The following is a 17990-nucleotide window of genomic DNA, read 5'->3' as shown; positions in this document are numbered from 1 at the left end:
TGTGCAGTCTTTATAGAAACAGCATACGCACCCCGTGCACCCCCACCGGTTCCCCATGCTGAGATGCGGCTGCCTGTCTGGAGAGGAAGTTTGCTGGGATAAAGCTAGTGGTGAGCATGAGAGCAAGCTTCCAGCTTCTCAAAATGACCAAACACTTTGGTATTGATACAATGTATTCCCTGTGGCCTCAAATGTACAAAATATACATTTCCAGTTCCTTTGCTTTTTTTTTTTTTCCTTTTTTTTTCCTTTTTTTTTCTTTTTATGAAGTTAGGTCTGCGGTTTAAAGGATGGCAGAGCGGACTGCAAGGCGTCAGGCGGGTGGGCGCAGCGCTCGCTCGCTCAGTTCTGGTGGCGCTTCATGTGCAGCGCGAGGTGGTCGGAGCGGGAGAAGCTGCGTTGGCACACCATGCACTGGAACGGCTTGGCGCCCGTGTGCTTCCTGTAGTGGCGGGTCAGCTCATCCGACCGGGCAAACCTCCAGTCGCAGCCCTCCCAGGTGCACTTGTAGGGCTTCTCGCCTGTGACAAGGAAGAGACAGGGTGAGGTGGTCTGCTGCAAGACCAGCGGCACAGCCCACACCCCATCCCCATGGTGAACCGTGCAGTGCGCCCCCCATCCCTCCCCCCCCAAGTAGCGGCGAGGATGATATACAAGTAGCGGCGAGGATAATGTACATGGTATGTTGGGAATCAGTCCACCCGGCCTTCCACACCACTACTCAAGGCCAACCATACAAACCAGAAAATTTAATTGCTTTATGTAAACATTTTGCATTTGATATTTTTTTTAAAATTCCCTAAGTAATCTAGAGTCTGGTTACTCTGATTCACACTAATAAGGAAGGCAAGAGGCTCTCTCTTCTTTTAAGTGCTAAGGATATTAAACCTGTGTCCTTCAGCTTGTTAGGCAAGGGCTACTCTGAGCCCTTGTCTCCAACCCAGAATCTTAGCATCAGCTGGTTGCACAAGTGTATCGAACATTTTCTATGATGAGGGCCACTCCAGACGCTATCAAATTTCTATGATGTTGGACTTGGTGGACATGGTGGTGCACACCTTTAATCCTAGCATTTGGGAGAAGTTGGTTGATCTGAGCTCTTTTTTTTTTGGGTGGGGGTGGGGGGGTGTTGAGACAAGGTTTCTCTGTGTAGCCCTGGCTGTCCTTAAACTCAAGAAATCTGCCTGCCTCTGCTTCCCAAATGCTGGGATTAAATGTGTGAGCCACCACTGCTCGGCTTAAACTGTGAATTCTTGGCTAGCCTGGTCTACATATTGAGTTCCAAGACAGTCAACAAACAATTTGGCAATTGTCCAGGCGAGGAATACAATAAACAAAACAAGAAGACCAGGCCTGGGGGCACTTACACTGGTGACCCCTAAAAGCCTGGCCTAAAACAAAAAAAAAAAGAAAAAGAAAAAGAAAATTTGAAGCCGGGCGTGGTGGCGCACACCTTTAATCCCAGCACTCAGGAGGCAGAGGCAGGCGGATTTCTGCCTAATCTTTCTGGTTTTTATCCCCAGTCATCTGCTTTTAACAGTGAGCGGATACCCGAGCCAATCCCACTGTACAATGTTTATGATCACTAATGTTCTCCCAAATGTGCCAGCCACTTCCAAAAATCACTTAATATTTATAATACAATTGCAATTTGCTATTTAGGATCATGTAAATTTTTTTTTCTACGCCAAATTCTCCAAATTTCATGTCTCTGAGCACTCCCAACTTGTCATGACTTCATTTGTTATTTGTTTTGCTGGGGTTTTTCAAGAGACATTTCTCCCAACTTCCTTTCAAAAAAAAAAAAGGTTTTCTTCTGGCTGGCCTGAGGCAGGAAGATTGCTGCTAAAAGCCAGCTTAGGGGTGAAAGGGGAGCTCTAAGCAGAGCAACTGCACAACCTTTCTTGTTTTAACTCAGTTTAGCAGTGTCATCTTCTGGATGCTGGTGACTACCTGGGTGAATGTGAGTGTCCACAAAGGCTGTACTTTCATTATCCTGATAACTAGTGTGACCCTACAGTCTAACAGGGCAAAGAAGCAACAGCCAGAATGAATCACTCGGGGGTAGTCCCATGCCTGGTCCTTCCCTTGTAGCGATTCACCCTGACCGTCCCTCTGTGGCCCTGCTTCTGCCTCTGATGCAAAGCTCCTATCATCATCCCATTTCTCAAAATGCACATCTCCGAGAGACATGAAGGTAAATTCCTGTAATCCCAGTACTGGCAGGGCTAAGGCAGGGGGATGATTTTGAAACCACCCTACACTACATATAACATGCTACCTCAACAAAAAAAAAAAAGTCAAATGAACAACACCTCGATTCTAAATTTCTCGTCCATCACAGGTGTGTGTTCTGTGGGGTGTGTGTGTGTGTGTTGTGTGTGTGTGCTGAATCATCATGTGTGTATTTCACCATGTAGTCCTGTCTGGTGAATTTAAAGGTTTGTGCTTTCACTCTCTCGCAGAAAACTCGATCTAGAAAGTTACACTAACACTCCAGGCTTTTAAGTAATCAGAAAGTCATTTCTCTTCCATTCACACACAATGCTGGATTCACAGAAAGACTTTAATGGTAGTGGTAACGGTTACTTTCTGGATCAGGGGTGTCAATCACACAGAAGAAAGCCTCACACAGAAAAGTCTAGTGAAAAAAAAATTACAGTAACAAGCATGGCTTTCCTGTCATTCCATGGAGGAGAGAGGTCTAATTCTGGTGTTTAAATCAAAAAAGAAAAAAAGAAAAAAAAAAACACTTCCTCAGAGTCCCAATTTAAGAAGGATCATTCAAGCCCTTTTGAATTTAATAATTACATGGCTCAGAATGAAGTTTTCAGGGTCTATGTTAGAAGCAGGGGACACTGAACTTTTTTGTTCACTGTTTTTATTGGCTGCAAAGCCATAAACTGCACCAATATTTTGTCAAGTTGACTTTACTGATTGGTTGACATACAGTAGCCATTAACGTTCCTAAAACATTTGGGGTTTTGCTCTCAATTTATGTGCATCTATAGCTTATTCAGCCAAGAATACCGCCAGTGTCTGGAAGGGCAGGAACCGGGGCCAAGGCTTACTATAAAAGCAGGGACGACTATCCCCCACTTGGGGCAGTTTCTATGGGATTTGTTCAAGTGTCAACACTGTTCAAGCCAAACACCGCAGAGGAAGCCGGGACCCCATTTCTGGCTGAGGAGAAGGCTCAAACCTTTTTTCCTCAGCCAGAAACACTACGGCCAGTACTTCTGGGAAAGCAAACTGACTTCCTCCAAGTTATATTTCAACAGGATAGAGCTTTCAAAAGTTTAATTGGATTTTTAAAGAATCTCTTTCCAATACCACCAATTTGAAATACTCGGTTAAGCTCTTTCGACATCCACTGTATTTATTTTTAAGTCTTGCTGCTAGCGTCAAGCTACGTACGGCAGGGCAAAGGGAACACAGTGGCAGGCTTGTGTGCCGTGGCACCCCTGGCTTGTGCCTTATCGCTCGCTCGCTCGCACAGCGTGCCTTTGCTGTCTCTGCCTCACAGTTAGAGACAGAGATGGCTGAAGAAGCCCTGGTCTCCGAAGAATAGGCCCAAGTTAAACACACTCACTCCCCTTGCTGGTAAAGCTCATTAGTATACTCTGTATAAAAACCACAGCAGAAACTACCAGAAGAAAGAGGCAAGCCACCATCAGGTCTCCAGAAGTCCGCTCTAAAGCTAGGTCGTTCTCTTCATTCAACCCTCAAAAAAAGCCAGCTCCAGAACTTTGAAGATGACTGCCTAGTCTGCTGCTTTCTCAATGTCACACTTAAGTCTTCCATTGGTAAACATTACCACACTCTCTGACTCTAGGAACGAGCGCATACATATTGTTCAAATTTACTTGGACTCTACAGCCTCTCGTGAAGGGAACGGGACTCTGAAGGACTCGGGAGGCCTGTAGAAGCCTGTTGTGAGAGGCTTGAGGCACACTGTGGCTGGACCGGTCCGTTACAAAGCCTCATGCCATCTCTAATGCTACCCTGTAGAGGGTCCCTTCTCTGTGTTAGAATGCTTGTTTTGCCAAGTATTTTTAAAAAAAAATCCTCAATAAGAAACATCTATTTTTCTCTGAACAGATTTAAAATTTCTTTTTCTGAGCCAACTATACAATAGAATGGAGGTTTCTCTGCTCTGTTGAACATACTCAATAGTCCGACAGCAAGGCCCTTTTCTAGAAAGTTCCACATAGACTGTTCTAACAAAGGAAATGAGGTAACTCTGAGGTCTGTTTTACAGTGAATAGTTATGTCTCCTTCAATGGCGAAAAGATATCTCAATCAATATATTAAAAGCCCTCAAACCAGAGCTGAAGAGGGCACAGCCTGCACTGGGGTGCTTAGTGTGGGAAGATGGTGACTGACCGATACCTGTCTCCCTCCCTCACATCACCTTGTCTCGTGGGTGTTCCTGGAACACTCAATACCAGATCTGCTAATACTCAAAAGGGGAAAACAGAATACAATTAAGGAATTATGGGAAGGAAAGTAGGATTTACATATCTGAGAAGAGTGATAGTGATTTGGGCTCACTGTCTTTGTTTCTTTATACAACCATGCTAGTACTTTTCCATGAAGAGATTGTGTGTGTGTAGCAGCAGTAGCCTCCTTGGAACAGGAAGGTTCACTTTGTAAGCTAAGGCTTCCTGGATGCCAGTAGTGGCCCATTCAAGGGAACTAATGTAAAGGGGATTACGGGACCCCTTCTCTTCATCTTGTTTCTCAACTCATTGCATCCTTTTAAATCCAATTCCTCTTTCTCCCTCCCTCTAGAAAAAAAAACCTGACAGACCACGAGTGGCCACTGCACTGTGTCCTCACCACCTGCGCGACTTTGACTGGGGCTGGGGATGTGGCTCAGTGCTAGCAGCCGTCGTTTTCATGCACAGGGTGATGGGTTTTATCCCCAGATCAAATGCACTTGAGCCAATCAGTTGTTCAATGAAGCCCTGGGCGAGGAGGGGAAAGGATTGGGTCTTGGTGGGCTGTATTTTGTATTCCTGACTATCCCTCTGTTCCGAGTTCCCCATTTTCTGCCTCTGAAAACTGGATAGGCCAAATCTGAGCAGTTATTCTCATAATGAAAACGAGGGAAGGCTTGGCTGAGGCTTGGGATGACTGGGGTAATTAATGTGAATATATTTAGACGAGAACCTTGCTTTGAGTGTCTTCAGGATTAAATTCTAGAATCCCTTATCCCAAAAGGGCACAGGATGGAGATTCTCTGTAACCTGAACTTCTATAGAACTGGAGTAGTTCTGAAAGGCCTGGAGGCTGGACACAAGCTCCACGGGGCTCCTATGGGGAGCCAGAGCTTGCTCATCTGCTGGAGAGTAGAATGGAGAGACATGCCCTTGCTGTGGAGGCTGAAGGGACGGGTGACAGGAGTGGTCCCTTGCTCCTTCCTATACACTTGGCTAATTCCCAGCCTCAACAAGCAGTAACAGTGGAAATGGATCATCAATTTGAAGCCCCCTCCCCTCTACCTAACCTTCACCTGCGCCCCGCCCCCCACCCCGCCCAGCAGCTGACATGCCTCTTTAGGAACAGCCAAAGGGACAACTCATTCTATACAGATGGTTTTTAGGCAAAAGCCAGCCACTGTGAGCCTCTAAAGCATTGCCTGGTCTCTTTAAACAGGCCTGCTAAAAGTCTCGGACTATGAATTGTCACAGGCAGGCAAAGAGTCACTTCCCCTCATGTAGGACAGGACTCTGTTTCTTATCTTTCACCAGAAAAGATGTAGGCCATCAGATAGAACTAAAAATACCTAGCTAGGGAAAATTCCCGGGTAATTAAAATGTATATTTTTAAATACTGCTTTCCACCTCACATGCACGACTGCTTCCAGCTCAGTTCCAGCAATTCTACTTTATCTACATAGGAGCCCTCTCCTCCCGTGAGCTTAAAAACTGAAGGGTAAGTAAGACGAGATCAATTCTTTGGATTCTTCATGAAACCAATCAGCTGAGTTCAGTTATCCTTCTTAACCTTAGTAAGCTTTATCAACAATGTTTGATTAATTTCCTATGTAAATGTTTTGCTGATGGAAGGACTCCACTCCCCGAAGCAGGTTAGTCTCACTGGTGAGTCATTAAAAAGAAACTGTTGTCTAAGCTTTCCCGTTCGTAAGTACCTTTTTCCTGGGGTCTAAGCTAACAAGTTGCTTAAGCCACTACTCTTTAACTCAAAGCTACAAGTGAGATCCAATACAAAGAACACGAGTGCGTTTCACCAGTTCCCGAATGGTGATGCTTATCAGTGCCATATTCCACTAGATATTATACGTACAGAATATCTCTAAGATGGGATGCTTGCTTATTCTGATACACAGGTTATGCAGCTAACTGATATCTATCTATTCTAGATTCAAATCATATGAGCGCCATCGTCCATTATGGCCTGAAATGAAATCCCTCCTGGTTCTCCTTCCCCCCTCTGCATAGGTTAGTTGGAAAGGGGTTCTTTCAGTGGAAATGTCCGTCCTAATCTCAGCAGCCAACGTTATCAAAACTGTGTCTCAGAGAGCCGATGGAAAGAGGAGTTCTCAGTGAGCACCTGGCTCGAGACATTTGTACACAGGATGCAGGATGCTTGCATAGTGCCCAAGTCGAGCTTAGAAACTAAAGCAGAATCCAAAATTATGTACTTACAGGCACACATGCTAACAACTCACAGATAAATGTCACTGAATAATGTGGTTCCCACAGCAGGGGAAGGGGTGAAGGTAGAGACTCTTCACACTGACAGACAGACTACAGTCCCTCTTCATCAGGGAATCTTGAGCACAGAACTCAAGTGTCTGCTATTTATGTTCATTTGAGACACAGTGGTGCAGACTCTTTTGAGTGTTGCTTCTAAATACTTGTATATACAGCTGCTAACGCTACCTTGACCAGAAAGCCAAGGCTGATACATATTCATAATGGAATTTAGGGAAGGAGTCTGTCTGAGGTAGCCTAGAATGCATAAAGTTCTGTCTTTAACGGACAGCAGAAGAGAGCTTATCAGTTATGGTGACTTACGATACCAGAGTTGGGTTGTTTTTTGAAAGGTGCTGATAAGAAATTGCAGATTGATGGTAAAGTGTACCGTCACAAGCTGGAAGAGCTCCAACGACATGTTCTTTCAAATGCCATAGAAAGTACAAATGATTTGATTTGGGAAGAAGAGACCACTTACTGACACGGTTGCCTACAAGCGGTCCTAACCATTTCTAAACAGAAGCATATTAATGTTCACGTATCTCAAATAACATACACAAACACCCTCTCACCCACATAAAGGGTGCCTATATGTAGCCAAGTGTGCTGTGTTACATACAGATAAATACAGACACAGCTACGTCTGACCAGACATGGAAGAGCTTAAGGGTTTTTTTTTTTTGTATGTGTTCTCTATAAAGAAATCTGAAGTCCACAAACTTAGAAAACTCGAATGCTATACTTGTGATTCGAAAGGCAGACTGATGTTTTACACTTCTGTCTCAGCTCAGGAAGAATGCGTTAGTTGTGCAGTAGACTGGCGGCTTGCTTAGACTCCCTCTGTAACTCAAGTTATCTAAAAATCCCCAGAATAAGTCATTAAACAGAACACAAATGAGGGTTCTTTTATATGCTTAAATCTACTGTGGCATATGGTAAGTATACATTTTTTTAAAAAAGCAGCTACAATTACTACAATTACAGAAAGGCTGGGGTGTTTCACGCTCTACCTGCAATCAGTACAAAAACATTTCTTTTAATATCATCAAATACACAGTCAATATTGCCATGTAGTTTTTTTTTTTTTTTTAAGAGTCCCCTAACAAGTTTTCCAAGTGCGAGGAAATGGGACAGAAAGAAAAACAGGACAAGCTATTAAGTCAGAGGTACTATTCAGAAAGGAAAAACAAAAAACTGTTTCATCTACCTGGGCAGTCGAAGGAGAAAGGAAAAAAAAAAAAGAAAGAAAGAAACAAGCCACAAGCCTCTCCTGGCTTCCTGCACATTCAGGGGGCAGGAGCGGAGGGCGGAGACAATGGTAGCCAGCACACAGGTGATTTTAAAAGGCATTGTCTAGAAACCAGAAATGAGGAGAAAGCCTCCATGCACCATGATTACCTAAGAACGGGTTTAGCCAGATGAGCGAGTCTGTTACACCCCCCCCCCTTCAAGGCATCTGAAAGACTATCAAACAACTTCATTAAACTGCATTACACGGCCTTACTCATTAGATGTTTTAAGGCCACAATATTTACGATCATGTGACAAAGTTGCTCCATGGGACCCTGACTAGGCCTGGATCCTTCATCGTAGTCTTTTTTTTTATTTTTTATTTTTATTAGTGTGGGCATTGTTCAGACGACCCACTATTAAATTTCTCTGCCAGCAGGTCAAGTTCCAGGATCCCAGGTACAAGCATTCAGAGCAGTAAACCCTGACAGGGTGGAAAGGCTATTTAGATATAGCCTGACGATGTGCCTGCAATAAGCACTTGATTACGTCGGTATATGCAATTGCACACTTCTTTTATTATGGGGACTTTAACCTCAAAAAATACCTTTCCTCTTTCCTATCTCCAGTTTCAAGGACTTCTGATGAGAGAGAAGAAACAACAGCTCAAATGTTCCTAAACTACTTCTGTTTCTCCTCTTGATCCAAAGCTCAAAACCCCATGTTCAGTGTTTCCCTAACACTAGTCTACAAAAGGACATTTTAGTAGGTTGCTTTAGTGTTTCTATATGGACTCTTCTGGCACCTGTCAACTCTATTTGGGAGGTTTTAGACTGGAGTTTGAATCATCTTTGGATTTATTCTGTTCATGCTTACCTGCCCACAAAAAACCCAACCCAACCTCAGGCCCAAATAATTTCACTCCTATCACAGATAAACTGAGAGATGCCTTTTCTTTCAAAAGCCATTCTTGGAAAGCTCACAGCTACCACCCGGGTTTTAGGAAGTGTTAGGCATTCAGATAACCAAGCACTGCTCCCTCCTAACACGCATACACAATGTCTGAAACCATACTCTCACAGAGCTCTGCTTCGCCACTGACCTTTGTCCAAAAGCTTTTACTTTTTAATGCAGTGGTTAGAGATAACTACTTCATTTATCAAAACTCAATTTCCATAGTAACCTCCAGCCTAGGGAGAGGCAAGTCCTCACACTAATCCAACAACCCATTCAAAGGAGCTGTTGAATACTCTGGTTTCCATAGCAATGATGGAATAATACATTTTGCTAGGTCACTGCTTTTATTAGCAAACTTATTCTTTGAACTTTAGGTAAGGAGGGTGTATTTATTGAGGGGGGGAATGCAGTCACTTTTATATCTGTCTTTTCCTTCAGGGCTATTCTTTAAGAAAATTATAATAGTAACCATCCAGACACTTGAAGATATTATGGGTAGGTGGATCCCTCTAATAAAGTAGGCTACTGAACGTCATTGTAAACGTGTTTCTGATACAAGGGCGGCTTCAAAATGAATAGCTCCTACAAGGGGGTTGCTGTGAATTTAACAAAACACATCAAAATATAATTAGAGACTGAACTTAAAAGCAAGCTGCAGAAGAAAATGAAATGGAAGACTTAAGGATGGACTAGGCCTCTCAGACAAGCCAAGGCCCGGGGTTGGCTGGAGAGGAATGCTTCAAATCCTGCCCTCACCCTGGCCGAGCTCTTTCACCCTCTGCAGATCTTAGGCCTACTTCTCAGACATGGCAAAAAGGTGAAAACACAAATATTTGAAGCCACTGGTGAAACTGAAGATAATGTGCTAAGCACCGGTGCCTAACATGGTGACGGGAAAAGTTTTTAGCTTAAAAAGGGGCCTTATTGAAGCAACGACGATTTACCAAGGAGGGTTTTCTTCCTTCTTTCAAGACAGGAATAGCATTGCCATTAAAGTTTTAAAATCCATTAGTAAACACTGCCGTTTACGTTTTGAGGGTCATTAATTCTACGTGAGGGTGACAGGGCAAGGTCTCACTGGGGAAACCTCAGCCTTCCCGGAACCAGACTTTCTTGGGGAACGGAATTTTGAGCCAAGCAAGCCCTTGCTGAAAAGGTAGGCCATTAAAAAATAAAAGTTGACAGAAGAAAGAAGAGATCAAACACGTATTGGCTTTTTAAAAGGATGAATGCCGCTTACACTGTTTACAGAACTCGCAGAATTAGCAAGAAGATCACCTACCCGTATGAGTCCTCAGGTGAGCTTTTAAGTGAGACGACTTTGTATAAACTTTTGTGCAACCTAGAAGAAGAAAGGGAACAGAGGAAGAACAGCTTGTCATCTCCAGGGCCTTTTGAAATCTTTACATTCGATGATTCACTGTTTAAAACCTGGCTCTAAAGATGAACTAGCTTGTGCTAGAGGGTCACACTCGAAGCTTTGGCTAAGAAGTTTCAAGGTGCCCTCCTGACCTTATTAGAAGGCAGAGGTGATCTGCTCTATGTATCATTTTTGGGAGCAAAGAACACAGGTTAACCCAGCCAACCAATAAATGGAAATTCTGTGTTTATGCTCCAGTAGGTGCTTTTTCAGTAAATGGAGAGCAATCGTGGGACGTGTGTGTGCGTGTGTGTGTGTGTGTGTGTGTGTTATGTATGTATATATGTATGTATATTTAATGTAATGGATGCAGAACTAACAGTGTTAAGTCATTATCGGAGATGACTATCATTTTCTATAATCCTACTTTGTTTTTCTCATTTAGCATGTCATGCCACATCGTGCAGTCAATAAATTATGCCCTGCATTAATCATAAACTTGCTTATGCCTGCAACTTGGAAATATATTTATTACCATCCAATTATATTTTGGGTCACGTATCTCATTCAAGAATGAGCATACACTATCGGAAACAACCATTCTTAAATCCATTTGGTGCTATAATCTATTAGATTAAATGAACCCCAAGTTGTCATTTACTACTAAAAAGAAAGAAATCTAAATTAGATTATTTCCTAGAATGGTCTAACCGTTAAATAAAAATAATATTTTTTTTAATTAAAGGTGTGGTGGCACATGCCTTTAATTCCAGCACTTGGGAAGCAGAGGCAGGCGGATTTCTGAGTTTGAGGCCAGCCTGGGCTACAAAGTGAGTTCCAGGACAGCCAGGGGTATATACAGAGAAACCCTGTCTCGAAAAACCAAAACAGAAATAATAAGTAAATAATAAAAGGATCTCACTATGTAGCCCAGGTTAGTTTGAACGTGTAATCTTCCTGTCTCGGCCTCATTGCTAAGATTAAAGGCATGAATTGCCATGGCTGGTGTTTTATGCCATTATACATCAGCATAAAACACAGAAATATTACGAATAGGTGATTTCTTTAACTGTCAGGTATACCCTACCTATTGGCACTCTGGAACATGAAACCCTCCTGATGCCCTGAGCACACAGACCACATACCATTATAATCGCAGAAGTGGATACGTCGCTTCTCCAGATCCGGGTTACTCCTTCTGTTGTATCTGACAGGTGGGAGAGTTGGCGAATTAACTGGCAGAGTGGCAGGTAAATTTGGGTTGTGAATCGCCAGTTTGGAAGCAATTGTAGCGGCATAGGACGGAGGTGGGGTGAGATTCTGCAGCATCTCAGCTTGTCTATCGGGACTTCCAGGCTCTGAGCTTGGTGGTGACGGGGGAAAGTAGGTGGCCTGCTGTGGAAGAAACTGACTTGGCATGGTGTACGTGCAAGGGGGCATGCCCTGGAACTGTTTCATTGACGTCTGTGGAACAGCAGAGGGGTGTGGGTTAAGGCCTGCCATAGAAACATTAAGGGTGTCCATTACTGCCGTCTGGTTTGTCGAACTGGGCATGTCTAGATCCGGTGTATTCAACAGCTGGTACAGGTGGCCCTGCTGGGAAGGGACAGAGAGATGAAGATCTGGTATAGGAAGTTCTTGTTTGATGAAGATATTGTTCACCTCCTGTGGTGGCGCTGTGGTCTGGTGGGAGCTGAAGATACTAGTGAACTCGGGGAGAGCCTGGGTGGGGGCCGGAGGAGGAGGAGGGGCCGTCGACTCGCTCTGGTGGCTGAAAATGGTAACAGGTTCTGTCTTGATCTGTGTTACGCATGGTCTCTGGGATTTGTAGAGGCCAGTTCTCAGGTGAGTGATGTCAGGGAGGAAGACGTTCATGTTGATGCTGTAAGGTATGCCTTCAGTGTCAGTGAAGAACTGGTCTACCACTGAGGCACTGTCTCGTCTATACTTTTTATGCTCTGAAATTATCGGAACTGGAGGGAGCTGAGGGGTCAGATACTTCTCCATTTCACATCTTGTCTAAAAAAGAAAAGACGAATACACGTAATCTACCCGACTCAGTCAGGAAGGATAAATAAATAATATGGTTTACTTAAAAACTCGACAGGAGTACAGGGGCCAACTCCTAAGTGTTGCTTATGAACACACAAGTTTATTTTGTCAATTGTGTAATTATCGGTTAACCAAGACTCTACGACATGTCTTCACTAAAGTCACTCCCGCAAATCATCCCCAGACAAAAGTGAAAGGCAAATGGGGTGGGGGGTGGAGGTCAAAACATTTTCTGATGCAATCAAGTCACACACACGCGCGCGCACACGCGCACACACAGTCAAATTAGGGTATATCTTCAGTTAAACTATGGTATCACAGTTTTGCCAAACTGCCTCAAATCTGTTCACATCCATTACACTTGAAAACTAAAACCTGTGCAAATCTTAAAAATAATTATTCCAAAGGGCTTTTGTGTGTGGACTAGGTTATTTTATCAGGCCTAATATAAAATGTTCTCTGGCCATTTCAATACTTTTTGAATAGAAACTTGAACCTGTGGAGCAGAAGCCTGTATTGTATCCACTGATACAAAACAATTGCACCCTCAACGTTTGGTCCAAATGTTCACTTGAACCAGTAGATTCGGTAATGGGTCACTATCATAATGAAATGGACCTATTCATATCCCTATCTAAAACAGATCTTTAATTATCAAGGAGAAAAATCACTCCCTTGGTAGACGGGTGCTAAGACTCCCGTGGGTGGGGAGAGGCTGCTGCATCGCAGGCACAGTCATCAGCAAAACATTTATCATGTCCTCTCCGTGGGCCAATGCTACATTCCCCCTTCCTCTGTAAAAAGCGCAGTCATCTTGCTATCTCCTGAGCGAAAACTACCAGAATAAAATAACCAAATATCTTCCAGGCCCTGATTGTTTAAGAACATACATAATCAATCCAGCTACTGACCAGACGCCTATCTTTCCCCCAGCTCTCTTCTCTAATATAACGAACGCTTTCTCTTGATTTTTTTTTTGACATTGAAAAAAAAGGAAGTCAGAAAAAGATCAAGCCCCAGGTAAATGAAATGGTTCATAGAACCATTCACCTCAGTCAGTGAATAGGAGTCGTATATTTTGCTTTTAATTTTCCAAAGAAATGTCACCTCGGACCTCAGATCATCAAGATCTGGATGTGGACGAGGACGGACGGGATTTCCCGGATATGCAGGACTTAAAAATAAAGATTCATGCTGTAGCCATGTGAGTCACATCTGACAAAATGCCACTGTCTTCTCAAAGCACCACGACACTGGCAGACCCCAAGAAATAGGCGCTCAGTGCAAATACACAATACAGCAAGAGGCTATTAAACTAAGCGTCTTGAAATAAACCGATCTTAAACCCTTTCGTGCACTGCGCTCCCGTGGCGGTTAGTGGTTTCTGATTTTAGCTCTTCCAGCTGTTTGCATGTGGGTCTGTTTCCAATTTTTTTTTTCCTTGGGACTAGCTAAAAGTCCCGGGAAGTTTTTTCTAGGCTATATGACTCCCGTGCGTGGGCGAAAGAAACAGGCGCTTGCTCTAATTCGGCTGCTGGGCAAGTGTAAAAGCCAACTGCCAGCTTTCAACGCGACTCCGAGAGGAAATTTACGCGCACACTAAGAAAAACAACACCCCTGGCCTTTTTTGTCCGTGTTTCTTTTTAAGGGAAAAGCGGTGTTCCAATACAACCTTAAGATTCTAGTTTTCCAAACGGGGCCCTACAATACATTCTAGGGTGAGCCTCCACGGGGGTATATGAAACCCCAGTACTCCAATTTGCATTTCTATTTCACCCCAGAGGACGCAGGCAGGTGGACTTCCAAGGCCAGGGCCATCGGGAGAGAGCGGTCAAGAAGCATTTTAAGCCAAGTTGAGCGTGGGCACAAGCTTTCATCCCCACGCAAGCAAAGAGAAGGTGCACGCGAGCGCGCGGCTCTCTTTAGCTCCTCTGGACAGATCCGGGTGGGCCCCCGCCCTGCTCCCCCATCCACTCCCCGGCGCCCCGTCTGGGAGCGCAGGGCGGGGCTGTCCACCCGGGCACCCGTTCCCGCGCGTCCCAGTCTGGAGCGGCCCCTGTCGCCCGCGCCTCGTAGCGGCGGGACACGCCCGAGCCGGGGAAGGGAGGCCGGCCGCTCTGCTTACCTGGACCAGCTCCTCCGAGGGCAGTCGCGGGCCAGCGGCTGGCGGCGGCGCAGGCGGGTGGTGGTGCGCGTGTTTCAGATCGTCTCCGGAGAAGAGCGCCGCGTCGCGGGCCGGGTTCGCAGCGCCCAGCACCGGCTTGAGCTGCGCGAACACGGGCTCGTCCTGCGCGGCCGGCGGCTGGGGCAGTGGTCCCAGGCGGGCGCTCATGGTCAGCACCCGCGTGGGCATGGACGGTCTGGGGATTACGGGAGCGGGACACGGAGCGATCGCGATCCCACCTCGCTCGGGCTGGCACGGGACGGCGGACTCGGCGGGGGGCCGCGGCGGGGGACCCCTGGGCCGGCAGCCAGACGCTCACGAAGGCGGGCACGGAGATCGGGGCTCCTGGGCTCGGCCACGCGTCACCGCCGAGGTCCTCGGGCAGCCACTTTCTCCCGCCCCGCCCCAGCGCTCGCTCACCCTCTCGCCGGAACCCGCTCCCGCCACCCCCAAGCTCCACCAGCAACCTAAGAGAGCGCGTACCTGCCCCGCGACTACTGACACTTGACGCCCGCCTCTATTTCACCCAACTCCGGGGAGGCAGGGCCAGCTCACCGGACTGGCAGCGTTGTGGCCAATGGCAAGGCCCCAGGGCCAGAGGGTAGCCAGTAGGAAAGAAGGCCCACGAGGTCCCGCCTCCGACGGGCCGACCGCACCCCTCGCGGGCCAGGAGCTTCGCGCGCAGGGCTGCGGCGCAGTTTGTACACAACTTCTCTGACAGATTGGGCCGGCGGAGCACGGGGCGGGCGGAGGGAAGGAGAGGAGCGGGTGGAATCTAGGAAGAGGGGGAAATCAGGGTGGAGACGCGGAGGGAGATCTCTCCGAACTGTTCTCTGCCAGGATTAGGGCGAAAAAAAAGTATTGCACGTCTTAGGTGTTGTGCAAGGACCTGAAACTCGAAAACCGAAGACAGAAGGCAGCTAGGTGGGGGGAGCTGAGGTTTCCAGTCTTAACCAATGAGTGTATTTTTTTTTTTAAGTATACAAAATGTACTTTAGAGGAAAACAAGGGGCGGTGCGAAAACAAACGTAAAACAGCCCTCCTTTCTGTGTTTTCAGCCGTAGATCTATCTATCTTTTCGCAGATTCCTTGTGGCCTGAATAAAATCTGTAAATGTCAAGCATTTTTTTTCAAGTCCTTGCATACCAACCTGGGCACATTTTCCCCTACAGTATTTAAGGAGCTACAAGTTTTCACAGACATGTCTACTCTCCTTCGCCGAATGTGGGGAAAAGGTGGGGTGGGCCATATGAATTATGAAGTTTTTAATATTTAAACCATGTTGATTCTAGCCCGAGCATGGAATCTAATTTGAGAACTAACAGCCAGCTCAACCGGGTATTTAAATAGACATTACATCTTTGGCTTATTTTTGCTAGCACTGTAGTGTTCGGAGGGGCGGGGAATGGAGTTTTAATATATTCAGAAGTATGGGTCCCATCTACCTAATACAGTGTCACCTTTTCCTACGAAACGGGAACCAAAGAAGGCACAAACATTCACAGACATTCAACAGCCCTGAAAACTGGGTATCCAAACTGGTAGGAAAGCAACAGTCAACTATATTACTACCTTTTTACTGCGTTGTTTTAATGGAAGGTGAGTGGTTTGGTTTGGTTTTGTTCTTAATTTTTGCCAGTAATCACACCAAAGGAAACGCCTTTCCTTAATCCTCAATGTTCTTGTCTATGATTTTATCTGGCTTATTGAGAAGCTGAAACAATAAACTGCGACTTAAAAAGACGCCTGTAATATTGCTATCTATTTACGTCTGTTGGCAGCACACTATACTATAATACCTACCTAGAGCACACTCGCTCCTTTACAGTGAAGCATCTTTTTAAAAAGTTCTTAGGAAAAAAAAAAAGTGCACCTGAAAGAGTGTATCACAGGTATAAGTCTCATTTCCAATGAAATTTCCAAAGTCTCACGTGTCGTTTATTTATTTATTTATTTATTTATTTATTTATTTATTTATTTATTTATTGTAGCAAAGATAAAATCATATTGTGAACTCAGTTTCTTTTCTCCCTTTTCCTTCCTGTCAGCAATGATCCATCTTTACAGTTGTGGTTGCCACTTTCAGAGGATGGGTGATGACAACTTTCATGATACCAGGGTGTTATTTAATAAGTGTGTGTGTACTGACGTTTTACGTCGACAACCCCATGTTGCCAACCTTCATCTTTAAAAACTTGGCCTCATTTTTCTCTGTTATTAAAGCCAATCACGTGCTCAAATAACTCTGAGACGGGTCATAGAATTGTTGTCAGATTTTAACTTTTTAAAAAGGGGTCATTTTTTTAGAAGACCTCTGGGTACTTAATGCTGATAGTATAACCAAACCAAGTGTGGAGTGTTGATAGCTCTTAACAGGATGGTTCCTTCCTTTAACTCTTTGAATTTCTCTTTATTCTGATTGGCTTTTAAGCCTCTCTAAACCAGAGCGTCAGTGGGGCATGCCATTTTACTGCAATAAGACCCGTTTATTTTAATGGAAATCTTTCTAACTTACACAATAGCTTTTCAATATGCTTCTCTTACAAACATTTCACTGCAGCCAATTGAGACCCCACCAAGCTGCGTGACAAACACTGAAGAACGTATTTTTATTACCTTGTCACTCTTTTATTATTTTCCTATCTTTTAAAGAATGTGTATGTGAACCTGCCTGGGCCTGGTTCACATAGCTGATCCATTTCCAGTTTTAAAAATACTTGAATATCTACTTTTTGCTGGGGGTGGCGGCATTTATTTACATGTAATTTCTGGCATAGAGATGGGGCAATGGGGCCACTGCTTTTAAGTAAGTAATAGTTTCTCTGAAGCTCCTCAGACTGACAGAAAACAACCAGCTGAGCTGTGTGTGATCGTAGGGAAGCTGGGCTGCAATCCTCTTTCTGAGGTGTGTACCATTGCTGTCCTAAGCACACAGAGACCATGTTTAACCAAGACAAACACCGCTGTTGACAACGTGTCCACACGACTTCCAAAAAAGGGTTAAAACTCGATAAATATTTTTCAGATTTTTCCAGGTTCTACTCTGGCGTGCAGCCAGCCAGTGTGAATGGACAGAGCCTCAATGACTTTGAACTTTCTAGTTCTTTGCATTCCTCCCAGCTGAGTAGTCCTGTACCATTAGGGAAGATGGGAGAAAACAAAAAACAACAACAACAAAAGACAAATGTCAGGTTTCAGAAATCAATTAGTGGCCTGGCAGTAGTTGTGTTTGAACTGAAGTGTGCCAAAACGGTGGGGGGGGGGGGAGTTTGATTCTGAGGAAAAGAAAGAAAATTGTTGAGTAGTCAGGCTGGCTAGGAGGGTAAGCATAGAGGCAGTGTGCATGCTTAGGTCCTTAGTCACGGGGCAGAGGATTTAGTCTTAGAATAAACCCCAAGTGTCACTATCTTTACGGGAATAAATAAGACTGAATGTGTGGGGGCTGAGCCGGCGGCATCCAGCTACGGGGGCGGGGGCTTGCAAGAGACAGTGGAAAAAAAAA

At 44.9% G+C, this 17990-nt stretch overlaps 1 protein-coding gene across 1 annotated transcript; it reads right to left on the bottom strand.

The window, feature by feature from the left end:
- Positions 1-259: 259 nt before the first annotated feature.
- Klf5 (Kruppel-like factor 5) lies at positions 260-14981 on the bottom strand. Its single transcript, NM_009769.4, has 4 exons — positions 14450-14981; positions 11418-12291; positions 10195-10254; positions 260-521 (listed from the first exon to the last, which is right to left on the bottom strand). Exons 1-4 carry the CDS (start codon positions 14675-14677, stop codon positions 343-345), a joined length of 1341 nt encoding a protein of 446 aa, NP_033899.2. The 5' UTR covers positions 14678-14981; the 3' UTR covers positions 260-342.
- Between the last annotated feature and the right edge of the window lie 3009 nt (positions 14982-17990).

This window comes from Mus musculus, chromosome 14 (assembly GCF_000001635.26).
Source record: "Mus musculus strain C57BL/6J chromosome 14, GRCm38.p6 C57BL/6J".
NCBI lineage: Eukaryota > Metazoa > Chordata > Mammalia > Rodentia > Muridae > Mus > Mus musculus.
Note: the sequence above shows the minus strand (reverse complement) of the source record. Positions and strands in the feature narration are given on the sequence as shown.